The 12,592-nt window shown below is 57.1% G+C and overlaps 1 protein-coding gene across 7 annotated transcripts; it reads left to right on the forward strand.

The window, feature by feature from the left end:
- Positions 1-620: 620 nt before the first annotated feature.
- LOC131589113 (myosin light chain kinase, smooth muscle-like) lies at positions 621-5,378 on the forward strand. Of its 7 annotated transcripts, none has more exons than XM_058858268.1 (11): positions 621-679; positions 1,559-1,633; positions 1,994-2,206; positions 2,475-2,565; positions 2,687-2,890; positions 3,286-3,503; positions 3,922-4,045; positions 4,125-4,277; positions 4,453-4,573; positions 4,645-4,735; positions 5,061-5,378. In XM_058858268.1, exons 3-11 carry the CDS (start codon positions 2,137-2,139, stop codon positions 5,183-5,185), a joined length of 1,197 nt encoding a protein of 398 aa, XP_058714251.1. In that variant the 5' UTR covers positions 621-679; positions 1,559-1,633; positions 1,994-2,136; the 3' UTR covers positions 5,186-5,378. The 7 variants fall into 7 exon arrangements, with proteins under 7 accessions (XP_058714251.1, XP_058714253.1, XP_058714250.1 ...); XM_058858267.1 differs by lacking the exon at positions 621-679 and adding an exon at positions 1,736-1,851 and having other exon boundaries at positions 1,440-1,633; XM_058858266.1 differs by lacking the exon at positions 621-679 and adding an exon at positions 1,736-1,810 and having other exon boundaries at positions 1,440-1,633.
- Positions 5,379-12,592: the final 7,214 nt, after the last annotated feature.

The following is a 12,592-nucleotide window of genomic DNA, read 5'->3' on the forward strand; positions in this document are numbered from 1 at the left end:
ACCCCAAATCTTTGTCCCTTCCTGGCCTTTTCCGCTCCTTTTTCCGCTGTCATCGGGACCAGCGTCAGGCCAACACTGACATCAAGTGGCTGCCGGGATCCCTCGCATTCCGGGGCTGTCTCCTCTGTCCGTGTGTACCGAGCTGCCCAGCACCGCCCGCCCGGCCTCATCCTGCCGGGAGCGGGGCCGAGAGGCTCCGGAGCCGCGGCCGCAGGTGCAGCGCATCCATCGCCTGTGTCCGGGCGGGCGGGATGCATCCAGCCGTGCTCCATCTGCCTGTCCCCAGCCAGGCCACCCCCGTGTCCTATCCTGTCCCCGGCAGTCGATATCCCAGCGGGGTCGAGCCGAGCGCTGCCGGCACCGCCGAGCCCGGAGCATCCGCACATCCCTCACCCCCCGAGCCGGGGACCCCTTCCCGCGGCACCCCCGGGCCCGGAGCATCCGCACATCCCTCACCCCCCGAGCCGGGGACCCCCCGACTCTGCCCCGCCGCTGCCGAGGTCGCGCTGATAAAGGCACAGCGAGGTCGTGGTGACCCCGCCACTGCCCTGGGGACATTTGTCCCCTACTCCCAGCCGGAGACCGTGGACTTTGTGCCGAGCCTGGGAGCGGCACCGGGACTCGTCTGGCGGCGCTGGCACGGCCCCAAATCTCCCCGGGACCTGGCTCCGGACAGCAGGTAACCCCAGGTGACACCCCCTGTGCCCCGGCCGCACTGCCACCGGGCTCCTCAGCGACCTCGGCTCCCTGTGCCGTGCCACTGCCTAATCCTCGGCTCTGGACTCAGCTCCGGGAGGAAATCACGGGGCTCTTCCCATTTTAAATCTGGGCAAACGGCAGCACCGGGCGCCAGAGCGGCTGCACGCTCCTGCTTTTGGGGGATAAAAGTTGGGAAACACATTTTTCCTCCAAACCACCTGCTTTGGAGGCCCGGAGGAGTTTTGCAACTCTCCATTCACCTTCAGCCGCTCTTCCCTGGAGCCAGGGCCGAGCTCTCCCAGGAAGCCGAAGCCCAGGGCTGGTGCTGGGGAGAGCGGTGGCTCCACGGGGATATCGGCTGCAGGTGGAGCAGGGACCGGGAGGGCAGGTGTGGGTGCTCAACCCCTCTGCAGGAACCCACCCATGGGTGGGACAGAGGCGGGGGTTGGCCGGGGCTGTGTTGCCTGCGGATTTAACCCGTGAGAGGCCCCAGATTCTGCGTTGGGAGGGCAGAGCAGGGTAGGGTAGAGGTCTCTGCTGTGTGATGAGGTGTGTCAGGGCTCTGCAGCCTCCCAAGCCTGGCGTTCTCCTGCCTGAGCTCCCCGTGTTACAAACGTGTCCCTGCACGGTGCCAAACGGAGCGCTGGGGCACGATCTGGGGACAGCCCGTGGGTGGTGGGGGTTGTTTATCCCCCAGGTCCGGAAACGCTCTGCTGGGAAGGAAAGGGAGGGGAGAGTCAGGGCTGTTCCCAGCACTGGAGTGGGAGGAATGCTCCCAGCTGTACCCTAAGACATCCCCGTGTGAGTGGTCCCAGTTATCCTCAGCCTCCAGCATCACCCATTCCAGCTCTCTCCCCAGCTCCGTGGTGGCTCTGCAGTGACTGGGGAAGCTCAGGGACCTGCAGGTGACCCGGGACAGGCGGGACAGTGACAGGTCAGTGCTGTGACTCTCGGCTTGGGGTTTGGGTGCTGTTGCCAGACACCCTTGGGTGTCACTGTCTGTCTGCCCTGTCCTCCTCTGTCTTTCTGGGGACAGAGTGTGGAGGGGACGTGTAAGGAAGCAGCTCCTTTGCCCTACAAGTGTGGTTTTCCTGGGGATTTCCTGGCTGATGTAAGACAGCGCATGGGGAAAACATCGGCCTGGAGCCCAAGGTGCTCCAGGGGTTTTCTCCATCCAAAAAGGGGCCTTGCTTTAAAATCTGGCTTGGTCCCTTTGGGTCCATCAAGAGGGACCCCTTGGGGGGGCAGGGGAGTGTGGGTGCCACTGGAGGATGTTGGTGGTCTCCTGTGCCAGGGAGAAGGTGCAGAGCCCCAGGGAGCAGCTGGAGCAGAGACACGGGCATCACCTGCCCCAGCACCCTCATCCCCAGCCTGGGGGACACATCCAGTGCCTGTCCTGACTGTGCCAGCACCCTGTGAGGAGCCGGTGGCACCACCATGTCCCAGGCAGGAGGTACAGCAGAACCCTGGGTGTGTCCCCAGGGGGGCACAGGGGACCCCAGCAATGGTGAGACCCCCATCCATCCCCCTGTCAGCACCAATCTCTGTTCCATCCTGGCCCCATTTCTCTTGGATTTTTAATCCTAAAAGCACCTTTTCACCCCAAACCTGACTTGCAGGGTGCTGGGCAGGAGCTCCTGTCCCCATCCACACTGTGTGGGGAGGGTGGCTGGTCCCAGACGGAGCACGGGGGACACAGAAATTAGCACTGGAGGGGAAGACAATCTCCAAGGCATGAGGGATCCCTGCATGGCCCACCTTAATCCATCCCCCAGGAGCTGAGGAGGCCTTTGAACACCGTGATGTGGTCATCAACAGCCAGGACAAGGTTTCAGATGTGTACACACAGCTGGAGAAGCTGGGGCAGTGAGTGAGGGTCCCGTGTCTCCACCAGCTGGGGATGGCCCGTGGCTGTTCTTGCACAGCCCTGGTGGGATGCAGGTGGGGGGTGGTGCCTCCCCCATCCCTCATCCTCCCTCTGTCCCAGGGGGAAATTCGGGACCGTGTACCGGCTGCAGGAAAAGGCCACCGGCAAAATCCGGGCTGGGAAATATTTCCGGACACGCACGGCAAAGGAGAAGGAGGCGGCTCGGGCTGAGGTGGAGCTGATGAACCTCCTGCATCACCCACGCCTCGTGCAGTGCCTCGACGCCTTCCAGGGCCCCTCAGAGCTGGTGATGGTGATGGAGTAGTGAGTGGTGGGGCAGTGCTGGGCTGTGCAGGGGGAGCACTGAAGGTGGGGAGAGGTCCCTGTGCTGTGGGGTGTGGGATGGATGGGGAACCTGGTGACTCTGGAGTGGTCAGGGCATCCCAGAGTGCGGAGTCTGGGTTCTCTGGTGGGGCTTCCCCTCCTGGGGCTGTGAGATCCCAAAGGATCCCCAGCACCTCATTGTCCCCAGCGTGGCAGGTGGGGAGGGGTCCCTGTGCCATGGGCTGCTCCTGTGGGGTGGATGGGGAACCTGCAGCTCCTGGAGATAAAGGTGAGGAGATGCTTCCCAGAGCTCCGAATCTGGGCTCTCTGGTGGGGCTTCCCTCCCTTGGGGCTGATGAGACCCCAAAGGGTCCTCAGCACCTCATTGTCCCCAGTGTGGAGGGTGGGGAGCTCTTCGAGCGCATCGTGGACGACGACTTCGAGCACACAGAGCCCAGCAGTGCCCAGTACGTGCGGCAGATCCTGGAAGGGCTGCAGTTCATGCACGGCCAGGCCATCGTCCACCTCGACCTCAAACCCGAGAACATCGTCTGCGTCAGCCCCGGCAGCCACTGGATCAAGATCATCGACTTTGGGCTGGCACGGAAGCTGGGTGAGCAGGGAGGGGCTCCTGGAGGTCCAGGGCAGGGACTGTCACTGTCACAGGGACTGTCACTGTCACAGGGACAGGATCTGGCCTGGCACAGCAATGAGGAGCTTGGTGTCCTCCTGCCTGGGACACCAAACCAGGGCCTCTCCTGATAGGCACACGATGCTCTGGGGAAAGCTGTGTCCCCCCAGTCCTGCTGCTGAGGTGGGGACCCCCAAGGCCCCCGTGCCTGTGGGAGTTTGGCAGAGCACAGAACTGCTCTAGGAGAGCACCAAAGCCTGCAATTGGCCTTGGAGGGTGACAGCTCCACCTGGGCATGGGGCTTCATCCTCCTGGGGTGTGTCCTATGTCCCAGACACCTGTCCCAGGGCAATCCCTGTCCCAGGGAGATCCCAACTGGCCTCCTGCATCCTCTCTGCAGCTCCAGACACCCCTGTGAAGGTGTTGCACGGCACCCCTGAATTCATGGCTCCAGAAGTGGTGGCCTTTGAGCCCGTGAGCTTCTCCACAGACATGTGGAGCGTTGGTGTCATCTGCTACATCCTGTGAGTGCCCTCCTGGGCAGGGCAGGCTGGGCTGGAGCGGGGGCTGAGCTGTCACTGATGCCCTGGGTCACCCCTTCAGGCTGAGCGGGGAGTCGCCCTTCCAGGGGGACACTGACATGGAGACACTGAGCAATGTCACAGCTGCCCAGTGGGACTTTGAGGAGGAGATCTTCTCAGAGATCTCCCAGCAAGCCAAGGACTTCATCAGCCAGCTGCTGCAGAAGGACCCCCGGTAGGGCCTGGGGGTGGCTGTGGGCAGCTCAGCTGGAGCTGGGCTGGGTTTTGGAGTGCAGAGGGGGTGGGCAGGGGAGAGCTCTGCCTGTTTGCTGGAGGGGACACTCCAGGTGAGGTCTGAGGGTGGAGCAGCCCCCTGTGAGCCACATCCCCCCTCCCCCCATGTGCTGCAGCCGGCGGCTCCCGAGTGCGGGGGCTCTTGTGCACCCCTGGCTGCAGCAGCCCCAGCCCAGCAGCCCCAGGGCGCTCCCCAAGGAGAGGATCAGGCAGTTCCTGGCGCGTCGGAAGTGGCAGGTACCTGGTGGCGTGATGGGGGTGGGGATGGGGATGGCTGAAGGGCTCAGTGCCCATTCTCTGCCCTGCAGAAAACAGGGAAAGCCCTGCTGGCTCTCAAGAGGCTGACCCTGCTGTCCCAGAGCCCGGAGGGGAAGGCATCAGAGGCTCAGGATGAGGAAGGTGATGGCCCCTGAGGTGCCGTTCCCAATGCCCCTCCCAGCCCGTTCTCTTTGCTTTGCCATCTCCACCTTGTGCTCCACCAGCTCCTCCTCTTTCTGCTCCACCCTGGGTGCCACTAAACACCCAGGCATGGCCCCACAGTGGCATTTCTGCTCCAGGGCCCAGGTTCTCTCCGTCCTCATCCCTGTGGGGCTGTCTCTGATGCAGCCTTGGGCTCATCCCACTCTGTGTGAGCAAGAGCTGATCCCCACGGGTCCCTTCTGCACCTCCAGCACAGGGGAGAGGTTGGATCCATCCAGCTCCTCACTCTGCCCATCTCCTGCAGGTCTGGAGAAGGAGCAGCCCTCTGGGGCTCTGCCCCAACGAGGTCCCAACCCCTCGGAGCTGCTGATGGAGCGGGAGGAAGAGGAGGAGGAGGATGGTGGGAGCATTGCAGCCTCAGGGCAGTGACAGCCTGGCCCTGTCCCCCCCATCCTGGATCACCTGGAGATGATGGGGATGGTGCCCCCTCCAGCAGCTCCCACAGTGCCCTGGCCAGCCTGGCACAGACCCAGACCCCTCTGTGGGTGAGCTCTGGGGTCCCAAGGTGTCCCTGCAAGGAATCCAGGCACCACCAATAAAGCACTGACAATCTCTGCACTCCTTTTGTTGGTCCTTTTTGCCCCAAACTCACTGGGGCAGGAAAGAGCTGCTCCAGCTCTGCCCACCCTTTGGGAGCTGGGCTCAGGCTCTTGCCCACCTGGACATTCCTCAGAGTATTCCTCCCTTATCGGGGGGTTGGCATCATGTCCTGAGCTCACACGAGCCAGGGTCAGCCTTGAGGCCTCTGGTCTCATTTCTGGGCCAGCTCTGGTGCCAGTAGGGCTGGACACTGCTGTGGGACCTCCAGCCTTGGCCAGAGGAGGCAGAATTTGGGAGATCTCAGTGTCTGGGAGCCCTGGGGAAGAACAAGCCCAGGCAGCAGGGTGTGCTGGGACAGAGATTGGGTTGGGGGTCCCTGCTGGGCACTGGGGTGACCATGAACCATCAGAGTGCCCTTGGCAAGAGGTGAATGGGACCCTGGGCCGCAGGAGGAGGGAGGGATCATTCCCAAATCCAGCGAGGCCACCCCAGCAGGACTGTGCTGTGATCTGGGGCCCCACTGCAACAGTGACATGGGGTAGTGTCACACAGGGGACAGTTTGATGAAGGATGAGGCAAAAACTGGAGTCCCTCACACACAAGGAACGTCTGGGAGGATTGTTCAGGGAAGAGAAGGCTCAGAGGTATCACCTCACATCAATACCTGAAGGCAGAATGGAGCCAGGCTCTTCTCAGCAGTGCCCAAAGTCCATGGGCACCGCCTGAAACACCTCAGGAAACCTCAGGAAAACATTTCTTTGCTGCTGTTGGAGCACTGGCACAGGTTGCCCAGGGCCTCTGTGTGCTCTTCAGCCTTGCAAATATTAAAAATCTGTGCAGGCACAGTCATGGGGCCCCTGCTGGAGCAGAGATGTGGACCAGGTGCCCTCCAGAGGCTCCTTCCTGCATTAACCAGTGTGTGATTCCATGGAAACTCTCCTCCTGCTGAATCAGGGCTGGGGGCTGCTCTGCTCCAGCCCCTGCTGATGCCAGAGGAGCTGCCCTGCCTGGAACAGCCCAGCCCCGGGGTCCAGCTGTGCCAAATAATGCACGGCTGCAACCAACCCTTCCTCCTCCTCCTCCTCTTCCTGGAGCAGGGGCGAGGAGGAAATTGTTATTTTTATTAAACAGAACCGAATCCACCCACCCACGCTATGGGGGACACGTCTGGGAGCCACTCACGGGACACGGCTGAAAGGGACACCAGCCCTGGGAGCTGCTGCTGGAGCAGTGATGACAAATCTGCTCTGGAGAATTTGCTGGACCCTCTGGAAGCTGGTGGCCATCACAGCAGGAGGATCCACGGCAGGAATTGGCATCCTGCAGCCTCCAGAGATGGAGGAGCGACCCCGAACCCCTTGGCTGGGGACACGTGGCTCTGCAGAGGGATGTGTCACCTCCCTGTCCCCTCGTGCTGGGACAGACACGTCAAGTCAGCCCAGCTTTATCAGCACCCAGGCCTGACTTGAATTTCTGTGGCAAAGGCCTGTTCCTGTTAATAATGCCCGTGGCTGATGGGTCCATGTGAGCACGGGAAGCAGGAGAGCTCTGGGGGGTGGCAGATTGTCACATGCCCTGCCTGGGGCTTGGTGCTCTTATCTCTTGTTGGAAATGGAGGATGAAATTTAAGAAGGAACTTTATTTGGAAACTTGTGGATGGACCTGCTGCTGGAGATGGGGGAGAGCTTTTGGAAATTCCCAATGTTTCCTGGAGCAAAGGAGGCTCAGGGGGCCCTTCTGGCTCTGCACAAGTCCCTGGCAGGAGGGGACAGCCGGGGGGGTCGGGCTCTGCTCCCAGGAACAGGGACAGGAGGAGAGGGAACGGCCTCAGGCTGGGCCAGGGGAGGTTTAGATTGGATATTAAGGAAAATTTCTTCCTCCAAAGGGTTGTGCAGCCCTGGCCCAGCTGCCCAGGGCAGTGGTTGGGTTTAAAAGCTGTGTGCATGTGGCACTTGGGGACATGGGTCAGTGGTGGCCTCGGCAGCGCTGGGGAATGGCTGGACTCGATCTCAGAGGGCTTTTCCAACCCAAATGACTCCGAGATTCCTTGCGGGGTCCAGCACCTGTGAGAGACATCCTGACAGAACTCACCTGCCTCCTATTGCTCCCATTTTCAGCAGGAGCCGTGGATTCCCTGCTCCTGAAACTCCTTAGAAACAAATAAACAAACAAAAATATTCCATATTCTGCCCACAGCGTTTCCCATCCCAGAGTAACACAGGGAGGCTGAGGAAACCCTTTCCCACACATCACATCCTGGTTTCTACCCTCCATCTATTCCATGTTTTCCTCATTACACAGATTCCAAAGCCATCCCTTGGGAATGGCGTTGAATGTGCTCAAGCTGCAGATGATAAGCAAACACCAAGTTGTGTGTAATCAATCCCCTTGATGAGCTATTTACCATGTGACATTACCAAAATATTTCTGGTTAGGAATGATGTTTATCTTCCTCTGTTTTCCAAACTCCTCATGGCCCTGAAAATCCAACTCCTAGGACTCCAGGCATGAACCTTTTCTCTCTTAACCTATATTTATACTGTAAAAATCTGATTTACCTACAGAAGAAGCTTATTTACTGACAGAAAATACGTGTTCCATCTCCTTCTGCTGCTGGCCATGGCTTAACACACTAAATTCTGCAGTTCAGGATGGAATGGAGAGTGAATTATACCTGGAACTCATTACAGCCCCCGAGAAATTCAGCAGTGCTGAAAATAGAATTCTAATCTCGGGATGTCAGAGGCAAAGGAATTAAGATCTTTTCCTTCCATCAAGACAGACTCTTGGGATGACCTTCTCTTCAGCCACACAACCCCAGGGAATGTCCTGAAATCCTCAGGAATCCTCCATGGGGCCAGAAAGGATGAGTGGTGTCCCCTGGGGAATGTTGAGAAGTGGTTCTCACCTTTTCCCAGGTATCTCAGGTATTTAAGGTGCCCCCAGGTCCAGCTCTGAGGAACATCAGGTGGGGTCAGCAGTCCAAATACCCTCAAGTTTCTGGAACTTTTCCTTCAGTGCCAGGGGATCAGATAACCTCGAGCTGGGCAATCTGAACCTGGGAATGTTTGTTTGGATGAGGGAATATTGCCTGGGTAGCTCTAACATCAATTCAATCCATTCCTGCTTGTGTTTTCCAGGGAATTGAAATTAATTAAGAAAACAAACTTAAGTGTCTGAAATCAGCCTTAATGTAAAAAATATAGGCCTGGGCACATAATGATGATTATTTGAATGTGTCATTTCTAGATTGGCTTTTTTAAGGACTTTTATCACAGGAAGTGACCAGCCCTGGGTTAATTGGAGTGGTTGGGTAAACACCCTGATGTCCCAAACATCGGGGGAAAGGAGAGGAGCCACGGGGGAATGAGGACAGGGTGGTGACAAGGGACACATCCTTGTCCAGGTGGGCAAGCCAGAGGTGAGGGTGGCTCGATGGAGGGAGAAGGTGAGCATGCTGAGGGAACATCAGGACCACCTGAGCTGGGACACACTCAGCGACCAGCAGAGCCCCCCAGGTGAAGAGGACACTCAGTGTCCTCACTTCCCAAAGGTCCCAGCCAGGTTCTGAGGGGTCAGGAGGTCACAGGAGCTCAAGAACCCTCACCCCAAGGTGCAGCACCCAGGAGAAGAGCAGTGAAGTTCCCCCACCAGCCACGGTCTGGGTGGTTTCCCATCTCCCGAGACATCCCAGTGCCTGGGGCTGGGCAGGGTGATCCCCCAGCTCATCCTGCTGCTGGCACCGGTGCAAGGACTGCCCTGCACCAAACACCTCCAGCAGCCCAAAATCCAGCCTGGCCTCCCTGTTTCCAGCTGGGAATCAGCAGAACCCAAACCCCTCGTGGAACAGCTCCCCCTGCAAAGGGCGCTGGAGCCGCGTCCCTGCCCGTGGCACTCCCGGCTTTCCCAGCCCGGTCCCCGCAGCCCTCCCCGCGGCCAGGAGATGGAACTGTTGGTCTGGTCCTGCTCCTGCTGGGGCTCCAGAGCCTCAGCCGGGCCCCGAGCTCTGCCCCTCGCACCCTTTTCCAGCCGAGGGCAGGAAGGTGTTGCCTGGATGCTCCATCTGGTCTCATCCCAAAGCGGCTGTGGCTGCCCCATCCCTGGAAGTGTCCAAGGACAGAGCTTGGAGCAGCCTGCTCTGGTGGGAGATGTCCCTGCCCATGACACGGGTGGGACTGGCAGCTGTTCAAGGCCCATTCCAAACCATTCCATGATCCTGGCATGCAGCAAGGTGCTCATGGAGTCCCCACAATCCCTGTCCCCTGTCCACACTGAGCCAGCGTGGGATGGAAGCCCCGGTCCCACACATGGTCCAGGGGACAATATTCCCCCCTCTGGGACTGACCAGGGGCTGTCCCTGTGCCCAGAGAGGATCACTGTGCCTTCCCTTAAAAACCTGCATCCAGAAATGGAATGTAAAATATTTCATGAGAAACAGAAATATTTAACAAGAGATTTTGGCTGCGGAATTGAGCCTCGGAATATGAGAACAGCCCCAAATATGGGTGACCCCAATTTTGGTGCTGCTGAGCTGTCCATGAGTCCTCTCCCAGCCCCCAAATCCCCAGGGACGATGGGATGGAGACAACATCTCTCCAGGGAATCTGTGCCCGCTGTCCTGGCGTGTCCCCTGCCCGGTTTGGGGTTTGCAGAGGGTGGGGGAGGTTGGCAGAACAGGCCGGGCGCGTTTCCCCGGTCCCTGCGGTGCCGGGGCTGACCTGGCCGGTCCTGCCGGGCCGGATGGATCCAGCAGCGCCTGGGACAGGGGGTTCAGGCCACAGAGCTCCTGGGGCTGCCCAGATCCCCTCTGGATCCATCCCCATCCCTCAGCACCGCTCTCCTCGGATCTCAGGTTTTAGCAAATGTCACCAAAACTCAGCGAATCTCACTGAGTCTCACCCAATCTTGGTGAATCTCACTAAAAAGCACCAAATCTCACCAAGTTTTACCGAATTTTGGTGAATCTCACCAAATCTCAGCGTCGGTCACTGAAGCTCAGGGAACCTCAGCAGAGCAGCTGTGTCCTGGCAGGGCTCGGGGTCCACGGTCCCAGCAGATCCCGGGATGAGCCGCGCTCGGGGCAGGAGCTGCGTGTCCGTGGGGTGGATCCGGTGCCACCTCCTGATCCCGGTGCCACCTCCTGATCCCTGTGCCACCTCCTGATCCTGGTGCCACCTCCTGATCCCGGTGCCACCTCCTGATCCCAGTGCCACCTCCCAGTCACGGTGCCACCTCCTGATCCCAGTGCCACCTCCTGATCCCTGTGCCACCTCCTGATCCTGGTGCCAACTCCTGATCCCAGTGCCACCTCCCAGTCACGGTGCCACCTCCTGATCCCAGTGCCACCTCCTGATCCCTGTGCCACCTCCCGATCCTGGTGCCACCTCCCGATCCCAGTGCCACCTCCTGATCCCAGTGCCACCTCCCGATCCTGGTGCCACCTCCTGATCCTGGTGCCACCTCCTGATCCCAGTGCCACCTCCCAGTCACGGTGCCACCTCCTGATCCCTGTGCCACCTCCCGATCCCGGTGCCACCTCCCGATCCTGGTGCCACCTCCTGATCCTGGTGCCACCTCCTGATCCCGGTGCCACCTCCCGATCCCGGTGCCACCTCCCGATCCCTGTGCCACCTCCTGATCCTGGTGCCACCTCCTGATCCCTGTGCCACCTCCTGATCCCAGTGCCACCTCCTGATCCCTGTGCCACCTCCTGATCCCAGTGCCACCTCCCGATCCCGGTGCCACCTCCTGATCCCTGTGCCACCTCCTGATCCCAGTGCCACCTCCCGATCCCGGTGCCACCTCCTGATCCCTGTGCCACCTCCTGATCCCAGTGCCACCTCCTGATCCCTGTGCCACCTCCTGATCCCTGTGCCACCTCCCGATCCCGGTGCCACCTCCTGATCCCTGTGCCACCTCCTGATCCCGGTGCCACCTCCCAATCCCGGTGCCACCTCCTGATTCCGGTGCCACCTCCCGATCCCAGTGCCCAGGGGGCTCTGCCAGGGCTGTGGGCTCTGTGGCCCCTCTGGGACACCCGGGGACTCTGTGGGTGCCAGCCCAGCTCTGTCCCCTGTCCCTGTGAGCCCCGGCCTGGGGCACGGCAGGAGAATCGCAGGGGTTGGGATTTGGCCCCACCCAGGGAGCCCCCAGACCCTGCCCGGGGTGGGATGAGCTCCACTGGTGGGAGAGGGAGCCCAGCACCCCCCGAGTGCTCTCCCTTCTCCCACTGCCTGCAAAACAATGAGCGATGGAATAAAATAACATTTATAAGTAAATGAGGAAATTAATAAATAGAATGAATAAGGTAAAAAAATTAAGGAAAATAAAATTCTAAGTGGTAAGAAACCAGAGAGTAAATAAAATAAGAAATAAATTAAATACAATAAAAATATAAATGAAATAAAAATAAATTATATAAAAGAGTAATAAATTACTGTAAGATAAAAGGGAAGTCAAACAAAAAGCCTAAATAAATAAATAAATGGTAATTTTAAAATAAAATAAAATAAATAATAGGATGAATAAGACTGAAATAAATTGTTAAATGAAATGTAATTAAATAATACATACATAGAACATAAAAATAAATGCAAAAAGTGATTAATTAAATATAATGAAAGCAAATTTAAAAATAAGAATAAAATAATGAAATAAATAAGGCAGGATAAAATAAAGGCAAAACAAGAATAAAAATAAAATAAAATAACAAAACAGAAAACCTCAGAACAATATTTTAAAAAATAAATAAAATTGCAAAATAAAATAAAATAAGAATGTATAATAAATATGATATTGAAAGTCTGAAATAAAAAATAAATGAAATAAGTGAAATAAAATGACTTAAAAATAAAATGGCATAAAATGATAAATAAAATAAAATAAATAGAGTAAAATTAAATAAGATGACATAAATAAAATAAAGTAAAATAAATAAAATAAAGTAAAATAAAATAAAATAAAAATAAAATAAAGTAAAATAAAATAAAATAAAATAAAATAAAATAAAATAAAATAAAATAAAATAAAATAAAATAAAATAAAATAAAATAAAATAAAATAAAATAAAATAAAATAAAATAAAATAAAATAAAATAAAATAAAATAAAATAAAATAAAATGTCTGCATTGAGCCCCGCCGGAGCAGCTCCGCTCCGCTCCCTCCCTGCAGCCGAGCAGGTGCCGGGGCCGGCTGTGGCTGCGGCCGGGGCGGGGGCCGGGGGGGCGGGCAGAGCG

This window comes from Poecile atricapillus, chromosome 27, assembly GCF_030490865.1.
Source record: "Poecile atricapillus isolate bPoeAtr1 chromosome 27, bPoeAtr1.hap1, whole genome shotgun sequence".
NCBI lineage: Eukaryota > Metazoa > Chordata > Aves > Passeriformes > Paridae > Poecile > Poecile atricapillus.